The sequence below is a fragment of the Oncorhynchus clarkii genome, chromosome 25 (genome assembly GCF_045791955.1).
Source record: "Oncorhynchus clarkii lewisi isolate Uvic-CL-2024 chromosome 25, UVic_Ocla_1.0, whole genome shotgun sequence".
Lineage (NCBI taxonomy): Eukaryota > Metazoa > Chordata > Actinopteri > Salmoniformes > Salmonidae > Oncorhynchus > Oncorhynchus clarkii.
The window spans coordinates 41,560,460-41,579,483 of record NC_092171.1 but is presented as its reverse complement, the minus strand read 5'-3'; the positions used below and the strand labels follow the sequence as shown (position 1 = coordinate 41,579,483).

The window sequence follows — 19,024 nt, the reverse complement described above, 5'->3', positions numbered from 1 at the left end:
TGATCAGCTCCATGCAGGTACAAAACAGTGGCTTTGGCCCCTAACGACCCCACTGTCTTAACAGATACAGTGGTTTTGGCCCCTAACGACCCCACTGTCTTAACAGATACAGTGGCTTTGGGCCCTAACGACCCCACTGTCTTAACAGATACAGTGGCTTTGGGCCCTAACGACCCCACTGTCTTAACAGATACAGTGGCTTTGGGCCCTAACGACCCCACTGTCTTAACAGATACAGTGGCCCTAACGACCCCACTGTCTTAACAGATACAGTGGCTTTGGCCCCTAACGACCCCACTGTCTTAACAGATACAGTGGCCCTAACGACCCCACTGTCTTAACAGATACAGTGGCTTTGGCCCCTAACGACCCCACTGTCTTAACAGATACAGTGGCTTTGGCCCCTAACGACCCCACTGTCTTAACAGATACAGTGGCTTTGGCCCCTAACGACCCCACTGTTTTAACAGATACAGTGGCTTTGGCCCCTGACGACCCCACTGTCTTAACAGATACAGTGGCTTTGGCCCCTGACGACCCCACTGTCTTTGAACATGAATAATGACATTGTTTAGAGACCTCGACAACGGTAGATCTTCTGTGCCAAAAACATGTTGGAGTAGAAAAGTTGAATCTCGTTTCGCAGGTGTACAACATCTCCCAGAATGTCCAGGAGGATGATCTTCAACACTTGCAGGTACAGTAGAGATTACATCACCTACAATATCACTGAGGTCTTTCCCTGTGGAGACATTCAGATAGATGACGACTATAAAAATGAGCTGTTTTTCTTCACACTTTTAAAACTCCTGATTGTGATCAATGTTGATGTTGTTGTTGTTGTTGTTGTTCTCTTTCTTCTCCTCTCTCTTTGTGTTGTTTTGTAGCTCTTCACTGAGTATGGCAGACTCGCTATGGAGGAAACGTTCCTTAAACCATTCCAGGTAGGACGTTCTCTCCTTCCTGTTATTCCGTTTTAGAGGCCTGTGCATCCAGACTGACCACTGTTATTCCGTTTTAGAGGCTTGTGCATCCAGACTGACCACTGTTATTCAGTTTTAGAGGCCTGTGCATCCAGACTGACCACTGCGCTGACGTTCGTGAAACAGAATGTGAGCTCGTGAGATCAGGGTGGTTTACCGAGGCTGATTCAGTTTACCAGAAGGCTGGTTTAACAAGATGATTGAGTTTACCAGAAGACTGGTTTACCTCAGACTGGTTTACCAAGATGATTGAGTTTACCTCAGGCTGGTTTAACAAGGCTGATTCACCAGAGCAGGAATTATTTAGGTCCTATTTACTTTGGTAGCTTCTTGCTGTCAGAGACGTTCCTTGCTAATGCTTTGCCACTGCACCGTAACTTAGTGAAGCCATGTCTGTATTGTTCCAGTCCATGATATTCCTGGTCCGGGATTGGAGTTTTCCCTACGAGTTCGGCTACGGGCAGGAAGGAGGCATGAAGTTCCTGGAGAAAAGGCTCAAGGTCAGAGGTCACCGATGAACAATGATTATAGTGGTTCACATAAAGATAACAACAACAAGAGTTATATTAACACAGTGTCGTTACCAGAAACTAAAAGGCTGCTATTTATGTGACATGATCATGTTAGTTATAATAATGATACTGATAATACTGATAATGATAATGGTGATATTGATAATAATGATACTGATAATACCGATAATGATAATGGTGATATTGATAATAATAATAATGATACTGATAATACAGATAATGATACTGATAATAATAATAATGATACTGATAATACAGATAATGATAATGGTGATATTGATAATAATGATACTGGTAAAGGATGATAATACTGATAATGGTAATGATGTTGATACTGATAATAATGATACCAATAATACCGATAACGATAATGTCAATGACGATAATACCGATAATGATAATGATGATAATAATGATACTGATAATCATGATAATACTGATAATGATAATACTGATAATAATGATAATACTGATAATGATACTGATAATGATGATAATAATGATACTGATAATAATGATAATACTGATAATGATAATACTGATACTGATAATAATGATAATGATACTGATAATAATGATAAATGATAATGATAAATGATAATAATGATGATAATAATGGTAATGATGACAATAATAATAATGATGATAATAATGATTATGATGATCATAATAAAAATAAAGATGATTATTATAACAATAGTGATAATAAAATTAATAACAATGATTATAATAACAATGATTATGATGATGATAATGATGATAATAGTAATATAAGAAGACACTTTAATCCAAACAAACATACAGATCCCTCTAATCCTCTGCAGGAATTGAACCCATGACATTGGATGTGGTAGCAGTACCCTGTTACCAACTGAGCTTGTGTTTGTGTTTGTGTCTGTGGTTATGTGGTTGTGTGTCTGTGGTTGACTGTTTGTGTCTGTGGTTATGTGTCTGTGGTTGACTGTTTGTCTGTGGTTGTGTGTCTGTGGTTGACTGTTTGTGTCTGTGGTTCTGTGGTTGTGTGTCTGTGGTTGACTGTTTGTGTCTGTGTTGGTGTTTGTCTATGGTTGTGTGTCTGTGGTTGACTGTTTGTGTCTGTGGTTATGTGTCTGTGGTTGACTGTTTGTCTGTGGTTCTGTGGTTCTGTGTCTGTGGTTGTGTGTCTGTGGTTGTCTGTCTGTCTGTGGGTGTGTGTCTGTGGTTGTCTGTTTGTGTCTGTGGTTCTGTGTCTGTGGTTGACTGTTTGTCTGTGGTTCTGTGGTTGTCTGTCTGTGTCTGTGGTTCTGTGGTTGTGGTTGACTGTTTGTGTCTGTGGTTCTGTGGTTGTGTGTCTGTGGTTGACTGTTTGTGTCTGTGGTTCTGTGATTGTGTGTCTGTGGTTGACTGTTTGTGTCTGTGGTTCTGTGTTGTAGATCTCAGAGAACCAACATGAGGAACTGCAGAACGTCCGTAAACACATCCACTCCTGCTTCACCAACATCTCCTGCTTCCTGATGCCCCACCCCGGACTCAAAGTGGCCACCAACCCTAACTTCGACGGCAGACTCAAAGGTACAATACACATTTCGTCATCTTGGTGGTTTTAAAACAAACACAACACACTTTGTGATGACAAAACAACAGACTAATCCCATTGATGAATTTAAACACAACAGACTAATCCCATTTGATGCATTTAAACACAACAGACTAATCCCATTTGATGAATTTAAACACAACAGACTAATCCCATTGATGAATTTAAACACAACAGACTAATCCCATTGATGAATTTAAACACAACTGTAATTCCCGGGGTGTAGTGGAGGAAGGAGTCAGACGCAGGAGACAGAGAGTTCAGAGTAGCTTCTTTATACACCGACCAGGTGAAAACAGACGCCACAAAACAAATACCCCAAAACACAGGGGATTAAAAACAGTCCCAAAACACAGGGGATTAAAAACAGTCCCAAAACACAAGGGATTAAAATCAGTCCCAAAACACAGGCGATTAAAATCAGTCCCAAAACACAGGGGATTAAAATCAGTCCCAAAACACAGGGGATTAAAATCAGTCCCAAAACACAGGGGACTAAAATCAGTCCCAAAACACAGGGGATTAAAAACAGTCCCAAAACACAGGGGATTAAAAACAGTCCCAAAACACAGGGGATTCAAATCAGTCCCAAAACACAGGGGATTCAAATCAGTCCCAAAACACAGGGGATTAAAATCAGTCCCAAAACACAGGGGATTAAAATCAGTCCCAAAACAAAGGGGATTAAAATCAGTCCCAAAACACAGGGGATTAAAAACAGTCCCAAAACACAGGGGATTAAAAACAGTCCCAAAACACAGGGGATTAAAATCAGTCCCAAAACACAGGGGATTAAAATCAGTCCCAAAACACAGGGGATTAAAATCAGTCCCAAAACACAGGGGATTAAAATCAGTCCCAAAACACAGGGGATTAAAAACAGTCCCAAAACACAGGGGATTAAAAACAGTCCCAAAACACAGGGGATTAAAATCAGTCCAAAAACACAGGGGATTAAAATCAGTCCAAAAACACAGGGGATTAAAATCAGTCCAAAAACACAGGGGATTAAAATCAGTCCAAAAACACAGGGGATTAAAATCAGTCCAAAAACACAGGGGATTAAAATCAGTCCCAAAACACAGGGGATTAAAAACAGTCCCAAAACACAGGGGATTAAAATCAGTCCCAAAACACAGGGGATTAAAATCAGTCCCAAAACACAGGGGATTAAAATCAGTCCCAAAACACAGGGGATTAAAATCAGTCCCAAAACACAGGGGATTAAAATCAGTCCCAAAACACAGGGGATTAAAATCAGTCCCAAAACACAGGGGATTAAAATCAGTCCCAAAACACAAGGGATTAAAAACAGTCCAAAAACACAGGGGATTAAAAACAGTCCCAAAAAACAGCTCACGTACACGAACAACCGTGACATACATGCGTGTACAAAGAGTACACATAAAACAATCCCGCACACCCAGCAGGTGGGCCGGCTGGCTAATAAAGCCCAACTAATAAACCTAATTAACAACAGGTGTAACTAATAAACAGACAAGGAGGGGGAGGAAAAGATCAGTGGCAGCTAGTAGGCCGGTGACGACGACCGCCGAGTGCCACCCGAACGGGAAGGGGAGCCACCTTCGGGTAGGAGTCGTGACAACATCAGACTAATCCCATTGATGAATTTAAACACCACAGACTAATCCCATTGATTAATTTAAACACAACAGACTAATCCCATTGATTAATTTAAACACCACAGACTAATCCCATTGATGAATTTAAACGCCACAGACTAATCCCATTGATGAATTTAAACACCACAGACTAATCCCATTGATGAATTTAAACACCACAGACTAATCCCATTGATTAATTTAAACACCACAGACTAATCCCATTGATGAATTTAAACACCACAGACTAATCCCATTGATGAATTTAAACACACTTTGGGGTGACAAAACACAACAGACTAATCCCATTGATTCATTTAAAGCACACAGCACACTATAGTTTGAGGCGGCAGGTAGCCTAGTGCTTAGAGCGTTGTGCCAGTAACTGAAAGGTTGTTGGATCGAATCCCTGAGCTGACAAGGTAAAAATCTGTCGTTCTGCCCCTAAACAAGGCAGTTAACCCACTGTTCCCCAGCTGTCATTGTAAATAAGAATTTGTTCTTCGCTAACTTGCCTAGTTAAACAAAAGTAAATAATAATTAAAGTTAGATGTTCCTTTGATGCGATTTCATTTTACAGGAACATGACTGAAATTGTCACATGACAGGAAGTGTGTTTCTGTTTAGTCCTCCTACTTGGTTAATGCAAATGGTCGCTGGTTCAAGCCCAGCTCGAGGCAGGCAACATGGTTACATACCTACCCTTTACCTAATCTCACTTCTCCCTAACCCGTGTGCAGAGATCGACCGTGAGTTCATCAACAACCTGCAGATCCTGGTCCCGTGGCTGCTGAGTCCCAAGAACCTGGATGTCAAGGAGATCAACGGCAGCAACATCACCTGCAGAGGCCTGCTGGAGTACTTCAAGGTCCTGGGGGGTCTTCGATTTTTAGCCTGTTCCCAGATCTGTTTGTAAGTCCTCTGGTCGTTGTCAGAAGTTAACAAGACAGCACAAACAGATCTGGGACCAGGCTACTCGAATTTGGTACGGTTAAACAATGTGCATCAACCGATATTCACGATGGAGTGAATGCTTCAACCAACCAGTGAAAATAATGATATTGAAATTGTTGTTAAGTAATGTAGGTGTTTGTTGTTGATGATTCCCCCCCCCCCCCTCCACCACCACCACCACCCAGGCATACATCAAAATCTACCAGGGGGAGGAGCTGCCACACCCGAAATCCATGCTGCAGGTACCAATGTCTTGTGTTGTATCTTTCTTCCATCATTATAATGCGTTATTACCTGATGAATATAACCGTGTGGTGTTTCTCAGGCCACAGCGGAGGCCAACAACCTGGCAGCAGTGGCCGCAGCCAGGGACCTGTACAACAAGAAGATGGAGCAGGTGACAAGGCAGGGCTGTATTCTGTTACGGGCTTATCCGGGCTTATCTCCGATTATAATGCTGCTGCCTACCTGAGACCTGCTGTTGTCCTGAGACCTACAGTTGTCCTGAGACCTACTGTTGTCCACCCCTCCCCCGACCAATAGTCATTCTCCCGAAGAGTGAATTCTCAATCCCCCCCCCCCTCCTCTTTCTCCTCCTTAACTTCTCTCCCCTCCATTCCTCCTCCTCTCTCCCCTCCATTCCTCATCCTCTCTCCCCTCCATTCCTCCTCCTCTCTCCCCTCCATTCCTCCTCAACCTCTCTCCCCTCCATTCCTCCTCAACCTCTCTCCCCTCCATTCCTCCTCTCTCCCCTCCATTCCTCCTCTCTCCCCTCCATTCCTCCTCTCTCCCCTCCATTCCTCCTCTCTCCCCTCCATTCCTCCTCAACCTCTCTCCCCTCCATTCCTCCTCAACCTCTCTCCCCAGGTGTGTGGTGGGGACCGGCCCTTCCTGGCCCCAGCAGAGCTCCAGGCCAGACACAGTGACATCAGAGAGGAAGCCCTCCAGGTGTTTCGGGGGGTCAAGAAGATGGGAGGGGAGGAGTTCAGCCGACGGTACCTGCTACAGCTGGAGGGAGAGGTATGTCACAGGAAGCACAGGTGGGATCTGAACCCCCTGTCTCTCGCTCGGGAAACCAACATCTTTCTTGTAACCATTAAACCAATAGGAAATTCCCTCTTTGGTGGTCTGTCACAGGTGGAATCTGAATCCCTGTCTTCCGTTCGGGTTGTTGGGATAGCTCTCTACTTTCCTCACCTTTGACCATTTTGTTTTTTAACAAAACTGTTTAAGTTCCTGGCAGAGCGTTGATGGACAACAATCTTCAAGTCACGCAATATCTAAGTCATTTATTCCTTAGCCACTTCCACTGTAGCTTTGACCGTGTGCTTCGTTGTCATGCTGAAAGGTGAACTTCCGGCCCAGTTTCAACTTTCTCGCTGAGAGGGCAGCAGCTTTTCCTCAAGGACTTTTCTGTACATTGCAACATTCATTTCCTGTTCTATCCTAATCAGAAACTTCTCCACAACATGGTGTTGCCGCCACCATGCTTCACAGTAGGGATGGTGTTCATTGAGTGATGTGCCATGTTGGATTTGCGCCAAACGTGACGCTTTGCATTTAGGCCAAAAGGTTCAGTTCTTTTTCCTCAGACCACTAAACTTTTTGCCATATAGCTAAAGAATCTCCTGAGTGTTTTTAAAATTTTAGTTTCATCCTTCAAACAGGGTTCAAGGTGGGCTTTCTTGAGTAATGGCTTCCTTCTGGCCACGCTACTATACATGGCAGACATTGTTGTCACGTGCACACTGTGACCAGTCGTGGAAATAAAAGCCTGGCCTTAACTCAACGCAACGCAACGCAACGCAACTTTGTCCTGGAATTCTTTTGAACGTTCCTTGGTGCTCATGGTTAAGTGTTTGCTTTGCAATTCACTACCCAGCAGAGGGAACCTTCTTCTTCTTCTTCTTCTTCTTTGGTATTATGGCGGTCAGCAAGCAAACAAGATGTTATAACCCTGTTTCCCATTAGAACTTCCCCACTAATAGAAGGGAACCTACAGGAACTGCTGAATATATCCTGAAATCATGTAAATCACTCAAATGTAATACAGATGGATGGTAATTCACTTGGTGTGTGAAGGTGATTGGTGAAGGTGATTGGTGAAGGTGATTGGTGAAGGTGTTTGGTGAAGGTGATTGGTGAAGATGATTGGTTACACCCAAGCTAATTTAGGACTGCTATTACAATATTACAAGGGGGTGGACACTTATCCAACCAAGGTATTTATGTTTGTCTTTTATTGATATAAATAAATCTGAATATGTTTTTCACTTGAAAGTTGTCGGGCAGGATGTGTAGATAAATGACAAAAATAATATATTTTAATGCATTTTAATTTCGGCCTGTAAACCAACAAAAGGGGGAATATTTTGAAAATGGGTGTAGACTTTGGATAGGCACTGGAAACATTCAGGGGCCGTTACCTGGAAACATTCAGAAGCAGTTACCTGGAAACATTCAGAAGCAGTTACCTGGAAACATTCAGGGGCAGTTACCTGGAAACATTCAGGGGCAGTTACCTGGAAACATTCAGGGGCAGTTACCTGGAAACATTCAGGGGCAGTTACCTGGAAACATTCAGGGGCCGTTACCTGGAAACATTCAGGGGCAGTTACCTGGAAACATTCAGGGGCAGTTACCTGGAAACATTCAGGGGCAGTTGCCTGGAAACATTCAGAAGCAGTTACCTGGAAACATTCAGGGGCAGTTACCTGGAAACATTCAGGGGCAGTTACCTGGAAACATTCAGGGGCAGTTACCTGGAAACATTCAGAAGCAGTTACCTGGAAACATTCAGGGGCAGTTACCTGGAAACATTCAGGGGCCGTTACCTGGAAACATTCAGGGGCAGTTACCTGGAAACATTCAGGGGCAGTTACCTGGAAACATTCAGGGGCAGTTACCTGGAAACATTCAGGGGCAGTTACCTGGAAACATTCAGGGGCAGTTGCCTGGAAACATTCAGAAGCAGTTACCTGGAAACATTCAGGGGCAGTTACCTGGAAACATTCAGAGGCAGTTACCTGGAAACATTCAGAGGCAGTTACCTGGAAACATTCAGAAGCAGTTACCTGGAAACATTCAGGGGCAGTTACCTGGAAACATTCAGGGGCAGTTACCTGGAAACATTCAGGGGCAGTTACCTGGAAACATTCAGGGGCAGTTACCTGGAAACATTCAGGGGCAGTTACCTGGAAACATTCAGGGGCAGTTACCTGGAAACATTCAGGGGCAGTTACCTGGAAACATTCAGGGGCAGTTGCCTGGAAACATTCAGGGGCCGTTACCTGGAAACATTCAGGGGCAGTTACCTGGAAACATTCAGGGGCAGTTGCCTGGAAACATTCAGGGGCAGTTGCCTGGAAACATTCAGGGGCCGTTACCTGGAAACATTCAGGGGCCGTTACCTGGAAACATTCAGGGGCCATTCTCTGGAAACATTCAGGGGCAGTTCTCTGGAAACATTCAGGGGCAGTTCTCTGGAAACATTCAGAGGCAGTTCTCTGGAAACACATAGTTTCTCATTATCTTCTGCAAGCCATTCCTAACAGTTACTCCCCTACCTAGATCACAAGTCGATAGTTCAGTTGGCCTTGAATGTCTCAACTATACCCAGCTCATATTGCAAAATAGTAACACAATGGCCTAGTCACACACATTATTAAATTATGACTAACACATTTCATACAATTATATGATTTCAGGGTGGAATACTTTAGTCATTACTTTAAACATATAAATTCCTTTATCAGACCACCCCCCTTATTTCTAGAGTAACACAGTGGTAAATCCCCATATAACCAACTCTGTTCCAGGTGGACGAGGTGTTCAACCAGTACATCAAGCACAACGACTCCAAGAACATCTTCCACGCCGCCCGCACCCCGGCCACGCTGTTCGTGGTGATCTTCATCATGTACGTGGCGGCGGGGATCACGGGCTTCGTGGGGGTTGACATCATCGCCAGCGTGTGTAATATGATACTGGGCCTGACGTTGATCACCCTGTGTACCTGGGCCTACATACGCTACTCTGGGGAGTACCGAGAGCTGGGTCAGGTCATCGACCAGGTGGCTGGAGCACTCTGGGACCAGGTAGGTCCCCACACCTGGGCTATGCCCAAATTCCAAATGTGTATTTTATTCTATATTTTAGTGTATAGCCAGGGGTACAGTGTCCATTTTTAGGATATCCTCAGTCTCATACCTCACCACATCCATTGTGTTATCTCACTCCTTCTTGAAGGAATTGACTCAAAGGAGGAAAAGGAATGACTCAAGGAAGGTTTGAGGCTGAGGATGTCCTAAAATGAACATGGTACATGCGCTCTATGAGAATGTGCGTTATCATATCGATGTGTGTGCCATAAAGTGATTCAAAGTTTATGGACTCCTAAACCAGAAGGATCCTCACAGTTTTAACTAGAGATGTTGTGTATAAGTAAGTGATAGAGCATCTGAACCACTAGGTGGCGACATAACACATTTGACTGTGTTGAACAATCTGGAAATAATTGCAACGTGTTGTCTTTTTAAGAGTTTGAGCTGAAGAAAACATTTCAAACATGTAAATATTTTATATTACATTTAATTTGTCTAAGACCTGTGTTTTTGTTTTTGTTCTATGTTTTGCAACAGGGAAGCACAAATGAGGTGAGTGGGGAGTTGTGTTCTCAATCAGTCAGCGTTAGGCCATAGAGATAAAAAGAGAACTCCAGATGGATAGAACTAGTTTATCCAGAATGGCACAGATGCAAAGATAAGTCCTCCTTCTTCTACAACTCTATGGTGTAGGCCTACTGGATGTATCAGTCCATCTCTATGGTATAGGCCCTACTGGATGTATCAGTCCATCTCTATGGTATAGGCCCTACTGGATGTATCAGTCCATCTCTATGGTATAGGCCCTACTGGATGTATCAGTCCATCTCTATGGTATAGGCCCTACTGGATGTATCAGTCCATCTCTATGGTATAGGCCCTACTGGATGTATCAGTCCATCTCTATGGTATAGGCCTACTGGATGTATCAGTCCATCTCTATGGTATAGGCCCTACTGGATGTATCAGTCCATCTCTATGGTATAGGCCCTACTGGATGTATCAGTCCATCTCTATGGTATAGGCCCTACTGGATGTATCAGTCCATCTCTATGGTATAGGCCCTACTGGATGTATCAGTCCATCTCTATGGTATAGGCCCTACTGGATGTATCAGTCCATCTCTATGGTATAGGCCCTACTGGATGTATCAGTCCATCTCTATGGTATAGGCCCTACTGGATGTATCAGTCCATCTCTATGGTATAGGCCCTACTGGATGTATCAGTCCATCTCTATGGTATAGGCCCTACTGGATGTATCAGTCCATCTCTATGGTATAGGCCCTACTGGATGTATCAGTCCATCTCTATGGTATAGGCCCTACTGGATGTATCAGTCCATCTCTATGGTATAGGCCCTACTGGATGTATCAGTCCATCTCTATGGTATAGGCCCTACTGGATGTATCAGTCCATCTCTATGGTATAGGCCCTACTGGATGTATCAGTCCATCTCTATGGTATAGGCCCTACTGGATGTATCAGTCCATCTCTATGGTATAGGCCCTACTGGATGTATCAGTCCATCTCTATGGTATAGGCCCTACTGGATGTATCAGTCCATCTCTATGGTATAGGCCCTACTGGATGTATCAGTCCATCTCTATGGTATAGGCCCTACTGGATGTATCAGTCCATCTCTATGGTATAGGCCTACTGGATGTATCAGTCCATCTCTATGGTATAGGCCTACTGGATGTATCAGTCCATCTCTATGGTATAGGCCTACTGGATGTATCAATAACTCTATCCATCTTGAGCATTCCAATATTGGTTAGTCTGAAATGCACCCTCTTCCTCTCCTGTTGTTCACAGGTTCTGTAGAAGGCTAAATGTTGCCTAGGAAGTACTGTTTCTGTATCTAGACACATTCTGGACCAACGATCTTGAGCATTCAGACAATGATTTATTTAAATGCCCCCTCTTCTCGACCAGTTACGATCCCTCTTCTCATTTCTCCAGGCGCTGTATAAGCTGTATACTGCTGCAGCCAATCACGGGCACCTGTACCACCATGCGTTCTCTGGTCCCCAGGCCCCCGAAGAGGGGGGGGGGGCCCCCGAGAAACCCACCAGGATGAGGAACTGACTGGGTGACCTGATTGGCTAGAGCACAGCAGGGACTGCTGGGTACCTCTTAAGTAGCATGATGGACAGAGAGGAGGGAAGAGGGGGAGGCATTGGGAAGCATCCTCATCCGCAGGGCACTCTTTTACTACGGTATTGGCTGGAACAGTTCACTATTTTAAATCCAAATGTGGACAATTGTAATGTCCCAGAGGCAGTGGCACAATCTCCCTTTGTACTGGGGTTGCTGCTCTATCAACAATGGGGATTTTCACTTATCATTGTCCTTCATTTGGAGAACATAGGGGTGGCAGTAGAGTCATTTTATAGTTTACGGCAGATTTAATTGTCTTGCGTCAGATTGCGTGCCGAACGGCCGTCTGCAACTTGGTAGTTTGGCAACGCGTTCCCCTCAGAAAAACGAAGCCATCTGTCGTCTGAAGACAATGCTGCTGATTTTCACGAATAGGTGTTTACCTGATTATGCTGTTTTTTTTTATTATATATATATTTTTTCTCCTTTTTATTTAACCAGACAAGTCAGTTAAGAACAAATTCTTATTTACAATGACAGGCTAAGAACAGTGGGTTAAACTTCCTGTTCAGGGGGCAGAAGGACAGATTTGTACCTTGTCAGCTCGGGGGTTTGAACTTACAACCTTCTGGCAACTAGTCCAATGCTCTTACCACTAGGCTACCCTGCCGTTTTGAGGAGAGAGGTTTAATCGAAGTTGACCTCTGACCTCTGTCCTTGTAACTGACTGGTGGTCCATGTATATTGATGTTTGATCGAGTTTAGGTTTTTATCTAAGAAATGTCCCAAATGGGGTGGCAGGGTAGCCTAGTGGTTAGAGCGTTGGACTAGTAACCGGAAGGTTGCAAGTTCAAACCCCCGAGCTGACAAGGTCTGTCATTCTGCCTCCTGAACAGGAAGTTAACCCACTGTTCCTAGGCTGTCATTAAATAATTTGTTCTTAACTGACTTGCCCAGTTAAATAAAGGGGCGGCAGGGTAGCCTAGTGGTTAGAGCGTTGGACTAGTAACCGGAAGGTTGCGAGTTCAAACCCCCGAGCTGACAAGGTACAAATCTGTCGTTCTGCCCCTGAACAGGCAGTTAACCCACTGTTCCCAGGCCGTCATTGAAAATAAGAATTTGTTCTTAACTGACTTGCCTGGTTAAATAAAGGTAAAATAAAAAAAATAAAATAAAAAAGGTATAAAATTATAATAAAAGGAATAGGGTCCCTTTTGGTTAAGCTTCTTTCCTTAAAATATACACATTTTCATCCGCATGGTAAATCGTTAGTGTCTACCGTTTTAGGCTCTTATCTCCAGTCTGGTACATTTTTCACATGTTTAGGGCTTGTACTTATCCTGGCACTTTAAAAGGAAAACTCCACCCAAAGACTAATCTTTTGGTATCTGTTTTGTTAGTCCATTTGTTGACATAGTCCTAAAATTTTTTTTGCTTATCAGCGATCACGTTTTTTTTTTAAAGATATATAACTTTCAAAATACAGGGATGATCTCTGTATTTCATCATACGGGGGATGTTTGTTTGTTTCTTAGTTATTGAATATATGGGTACTGTGTGCCAATATAGTGCATCTACAGTTTCGGGCAGCATTGTCTTCCTTCGTATGTGGCTGCCACTAGTTTACATGAGCGTCAGAGCGTCATACTGTGCACACAGAATTAAATATATGTTATTGTATCTCAAAATGGTCACAAATTTAGACTGGAAAGGAATTCACTGGCGGGGACACGATAGTTGTAATTTAAGTAGTGGAAATACTCCCCAACACTGAGTTAGTTACGGGATAGTTCAGTAGACGTGAACCAGAGTGTAATTTGTGATGTGGTCAAAGAGCCTTCAACTAATGGCACAGGGCTGGGTAGAGGTAGAGAATGATTCTAAACAGTTCAAAGTTCACACTATCTATTATATGTATCTATCACCTCATATTGGTCTGCTTCCTGCTCAGTTTTGGTAAATAAATACATTTAAAAAAACAGAAATTGTATAATCCTTTTGAATCGTTTGTGTGACCCTTTTTTTTTGTGGGTGGAGGGATGGCTGGGGAAAACAGATGTTTGTCAGAGAGAGAAATAACTCCAGAGAGAGAGAGAGAGAGAAATAACTCCGGAGAGAGACAGAGACAGAGAGTCTGTCTGTCTGGACACTGTATGATAAAGGTAAAAGGAGGCTGCCCTAGAGGGGGTAAACCCACGATAACGGTTGATTTTCTGATTTCATTAGAGATTCTCCAGTACTTTAGTATACTTTATAGCCCAATAGTTCTGAAAAGTAGAGTCCACGAGCCAAAAGTACTGTCACCCTAACCCTTTATAGCCCAGTAGTTCTGAAAAGTAGAGCCCACGAGCCAAAAGTGCTATGTCACCCTAACCCTTTATAGCCCAGTAGTTCTGAAAAGTAGAGCCCACGAGCCAAAAGTACTGTCACCCTAACCCTTTATAGCCCAGTAGTTCTGAAAAGTAGAGCCCACGAGCCAAAAGTACTGTCACCCTAACCCTTTATAGCCCAATAGTTCTGAAAAGTAGAGTCCACGAGCCAAAAGTGCATTGTCACGTACAGTATGTGCACCACGTCATTGCCCTCTTTTTCTCGCTGCGTCCACTGAGCTGTTGGGCCCGCCCTGCAACCTCATTGGATATACCTCAGGGCAGGCCTCTAGCTAGGAGGTCACTCAAATACGAGGGGCTCATTGGCTAGAACTCTAATTGCTATGGGGCTGGCCCTTCGTGGTGGGGGGGAATGTAGGGAAAATGTCACCGCACAGCTTTAAGAAAAGTTGCTTTCAAACTAGGGATTTTTGTGGCTAATTGAGGTAAAAGTTATTCTGCAGTAAGTATAAATTATACATTGACTTATCCAGCGGGAAGTTAAAACAAATACTTAGTCGCCAAAGTACCGGAGCATGTCTTTTAAGAAAGCTAAACCTGTTTTGGTTTAGTCCATTAGATCATGCTCATTTAAAGCTCATATTTCTTTAAAAAAAATAATAATAATAATTTCAAAATGTTTTGGCAATTTAGCGGGCTAACTCTGTGATCCTGTTGGGTAGTACACCTTTCTGATGAGCTAAACCTCTGTCTCCCAAACGGCTTGGGCCTGTTAACCAGTGGTTCTGTTATTGGTCGGAAAACGCTTTTCACGTTTGAAAACAATATGTCAGTGGACTGTTACATTTGTAGATCGTATTGCGTAGAATTTTACGAGAAAACAATATGTACAGTACTAGTCAAACGTTCGGACACCTACTTAAGGGTTTTTATTTTTACTATTTTCTACATTGTAGAATAGTAGTGAAGACAAACTATGCAATCACATAGTATTATGTAACAGTAACCACAGTAACCAAAAAAGTGTTAAATTAAAGTATATTTTAGATTCTTCAAAGTAGCCACCCTTTGCCTTTGATAACTTTGCACACTCTTGGCATTCTCTCAACCAGCTTCACCTGGAATGTTTTTCCAACAGTCTTGAAGGAGTCCCCACATATGCTGAGCCATTCTTGGCTGCTTTTCCTTCACTCCGGTCCAACTCATCCCAAACCATCTCAATTGGGTTGAGGTCGGGTGATTGTGGAGGCTAGGTCATCTGATGCAGCACTCCATCACTCTCCCTTCTTGGTCAAATAGCCCTTACACAGCCTGGAGGTGTCTTGTTGAAAAACAAATGATAGTCCCACTAAGCGCAAAGCACCATCACACCTCCTCCTCCATGCTTCAAGGTGGGAACCATACATGCAGAGATCATCCGTTCACGTACTCAGACGAAAAGGACAGATTTCCACCAGTCTAATGTCCATTGCTCATGTTTCATGGCCCAAGAAAGTCAATTTGTTCTTTAGTAGTGATTAATTTGCAGCAATTCGACCACGAAGGCCTGATTCACTCGATGTTGAGATGTGTCTGTTACTTGAACTCTATGAAGCATTTACTTGGGTTGCAATCTCAGGAGCAGGTAACTCTAATGAACTTGTCCTCTGCAGCAGAGGTAACTCTGGGTCTTCTTTTCCTGTGGCGGTCCTCATGAGAGCCAGTTTCATCACAGTGCTTGATGGGTTTTGCGACTGCACTTGAAGAAACATTCAAAAGTTCTTAATTTTCCACATTGACTGACCTTCATGTCTTAAAGTAATGATGGACTGTCGTTTCCCTATGCTTATTTGAGCTGTACTTTTACCAAATAGGGCTATCTTCTGTATACCCCCCCCCTCCCTCTACCTTGTCACAACCGATTGGCTCAAACGCATTAAGGAATGTTAATTGAAATGCATTCCAGGTGACTACCTCATTAAGCTGGTTGAGAGAATGCCAAGAGTGGCTACTTTGAAGAATCTCAAATATAAACATTTGTTTAATGCTTTTTTGGTTACTACATGATTCCATGTGTTATTTCATAGTTTTGATGTCTTCACTATTCTTCTACAATGTAGAAAATAGTAAAAATAAAGAAAAACCCTTGGATGAGTAGGTGTGTCCACTGGTACTGTATATTAATACATTTTAAGGATCATGGATCAAAGCCATTGAACATTTTTGGAGCCATTTTGTTCTTCTATGTTAATTTACATGTCAGGTTGTTGTCATGGTTATAAGAGGTTTGTATTGTAACAAGAGTTCAGAGTCCCGAATGGAACCCCTTCCCCTATATAGTGCACTACTTCTCTGGTCAGAAATAGTGAACCATATAAGAATCAGGAAGCCATTTGGAATCACACAGACAAATACATAGGAGCACGGTGATTTGTTCGTCGTCTTTCACACTACAGTATAATGTAACATTCACTACAAGGCTTCAGCGTCATCGATCTTTAAAATACAGTGATTTAATATCTAAAAAAGGAGAACATCACTTCCATCCGCGTCGTCGTTCATTGGGAACCAAATGGAAAGAAAACAGGGACTGGGAGGCTGCCAGTAGACTGCACTCCGATACTAAACGCTCACTAGTTTCCCCCCACCACCCCCGGTGTCAACTTGTTAAAAAAACGATGTTGGTCAGATTTTGTACGTTTCTGCCAGAATGGTGTTACAAATATGAAACAAGAATAAAAAATAACCTCAATAGGTTTAAATAATTTATTGATAGTTGCTTTTTCAAAAGACAATAGTTACAATTACAGATTAAAGAAATTGACTGTACATAAGAGGATTGTGTATTACTTGAGTGCATAGTTTGGGGTTTTGAATGAAAAACAGGCATCGGTTGGAGGAAGAAGACAGACTGTTTAGTCTCCCCCCCACCCCCCCTCTTCCTTTTCCACAGGCTTGAGAAAAATTGTTTTCGCAGCAAACTATTGCTGCACTCCATGGAGGTTAAGCATCATCTGTATGGTGACATCATTAAGAACAGATGGGTCGTAACTAGCTGGGTCGCTGTATGGCGACATCAACAGATGGGTCGTAACTAGCTGTATGGTGACAAAAATAACAGATGGGTCGTAACTAGCTGGGTCGCTGTATGGTGACATCAACAGATGGGTCGTAACTAGCTGTATGGTGTTATAAAGAACAGATGGGTCGTAACTAGCTGTATGGTGACATCATTAAGAACAGATGGGTCGTAACTAGCTGTATGGTGACATCATTAAGAACAGATGGGTCGTAACTAGCTGTATGGTGTTATAAAGAACAGATGGGTCGTAACTAGCTGGGTCGCTGTTTGGCGACATCATTAAGAACAGATGGGTCGTAACGAGCTGTATGGTGACATCATTGAGAACAGATGTGTCGTAACTAGCTGTATGGTGACATTAAGAACAGATGGGTCGTAACTAGCTGTGTGGTGACATTAAGAACAGATGGGTCGTAACTAGCTGTATGGTGACAATACGAACAGATGGGTCGTAACTAGCTGGGTCGCTGTATGGCGACATCATTAACAGATGGGTCGTAACTAGCTGTATGGTGACATTCTGAACAGATGGGTCGTAACTAGCTGGATCGCTGTATGGCGACATCAAGAACAGATGGGTCGTAACTAGCTGTATGGTGACAATAAGAACAGGTGGGTCGTAACGAGCTGTATGGTGACATCATTGAGAACAGATGGGTCGTAACTAGCTGTATGGTGACATTAAGAACAGATGGGTCGTAACTAGCTGTGTGGTGACATTAAGAACAGATGGGTCGTAACTAGCTGTATGGTGTTATTAAGAACAGATGGGTCGTAACTAGCTGTATGGTGACAATACGAACAGATGGGTCGTAACTAGCTGGGTCGCTGTATGGCGACATCAACAGATGGGTCGTAACTAGCTGTATGGTGACATTCTGAACAGATGGGTCGTAACTAGCTGGGTCGCTGTATGGCGACATCAACAGATGGGTCGTAACTAGCTGTATGGTGACATTCTGAACAGATGGGTCGTAACTAGCTGGATCGCTGTATGGCGACATCAAGAACAGATGGGTCGTAACTAGCTGTATGGTGACAATAAGAACAGGTGGGTCGTAACTAGCTGTATGGTGACATCATTAAGAACAGATGGGTCGTAACTAGCTGTATGGTGTTATTAAGAACAGATGGGTCGTAACTAACTGTATGGTGACATCATTAAGAACAGATGGGTCGTAACTAGCTGTATGGTGACATCATTAAGAACAGATGGGTCGTAACTAGCAGTTACTGCATAGCTTGGTAGCTGTGGTCTCTCCCAGAACAGAGCTGAGACAGTCACCATCACTCCATTACAACATAAGGCATTACAAAACCCACATCCGGAAAATAACCAATTATCAGAGGCGACTTCCCAAACGGCACCCTATTCCCATAGTGCAATACGTTTGACCAGAGCCCATAGGTCTAAAGTAGTGCACTATATAGGGAATAGGGTGCCATTTGGGATCCAGACAGAGTACATTCAGAAGATCATCAGGAAATGCACTTCAGATGTTTGTTTTGGCAAAGCTAAGGCATCTTGGGACATCTGAACCATTAGTGTTATATAGGTAGTGCCCCAAATGGCATCCTATCCCCTATATTGGTGTTTCCCAGTACGCGTATTGTAACCCCTGTAACTTGTCATCAAGCCCTCAATGAGTTGTGTTTGTCCAGGGCTACAACAACGTGTACTGAAGGACCAGGGCTGGTGTACTGTTGGGGGTACTGGAGGACCAGGGCTAGGGTACTGGAGGACCAGGGTTGGTGTACTG

The 19,024-nt window shown here is 43.3% G+C and overlaps 1 protein-coding gene across 1 annotated transcript in view; it reads left to right on the top strand.

Annotated features, from left to right (window-relative positions):
• Nucleotides 1-12,006, top strand: part of LOC139383915 (atlastin-1-like) — a 17,568-nt gene extending 5,562 nt beyond the window's left edge. Inside the window, exons 4-15 of the mRNA XM_071128524.1 lie at nt 1-17; nt 647-697; nt 888-944; nt 1,391-1,483; nt 2,929-3,067; nt 5,455-5,582; nt 5,854-5,910; nt 5,994-6,065; nt 6,536-6,688; nt 9,487-9,765; nt 10,309-10,323; nt 11,736-12,006. The exon at nt 1-17 is cut by the window's left edge and continues 88 nt beyond it. Coding sequence (XP_070984625.1) covers nt 1-17; nt 647-697; nt 888-944; nt 1,391-1,483; nt 2,929-3,067; nt 5,455-5,582; nt 5,854-5,910; nt 5,994-6,065; nt 6,536-6,688; nt 9,487-9,765; nt 10,309-10,323; nt 11,736-11,861 — 1,187 coding nt within the window. The 3' untranslated portion in view covers nt 11,862-12,006. The remainder of the gene's footprint in view (nt 18-646; nt 698-887; nt 945-1,390; nt 1,484-2,928; nt 3,068-5,454; nt 5,583-5,853; nt 5,911-5,993; nt 6,066-6,535; nt 6,689-9,486; nt 9,766-10,308; nt 10,324-11,735) is intronic.
• Nucleotides 12,007-19,024: the final 7,018 nt, after the last annotated feature.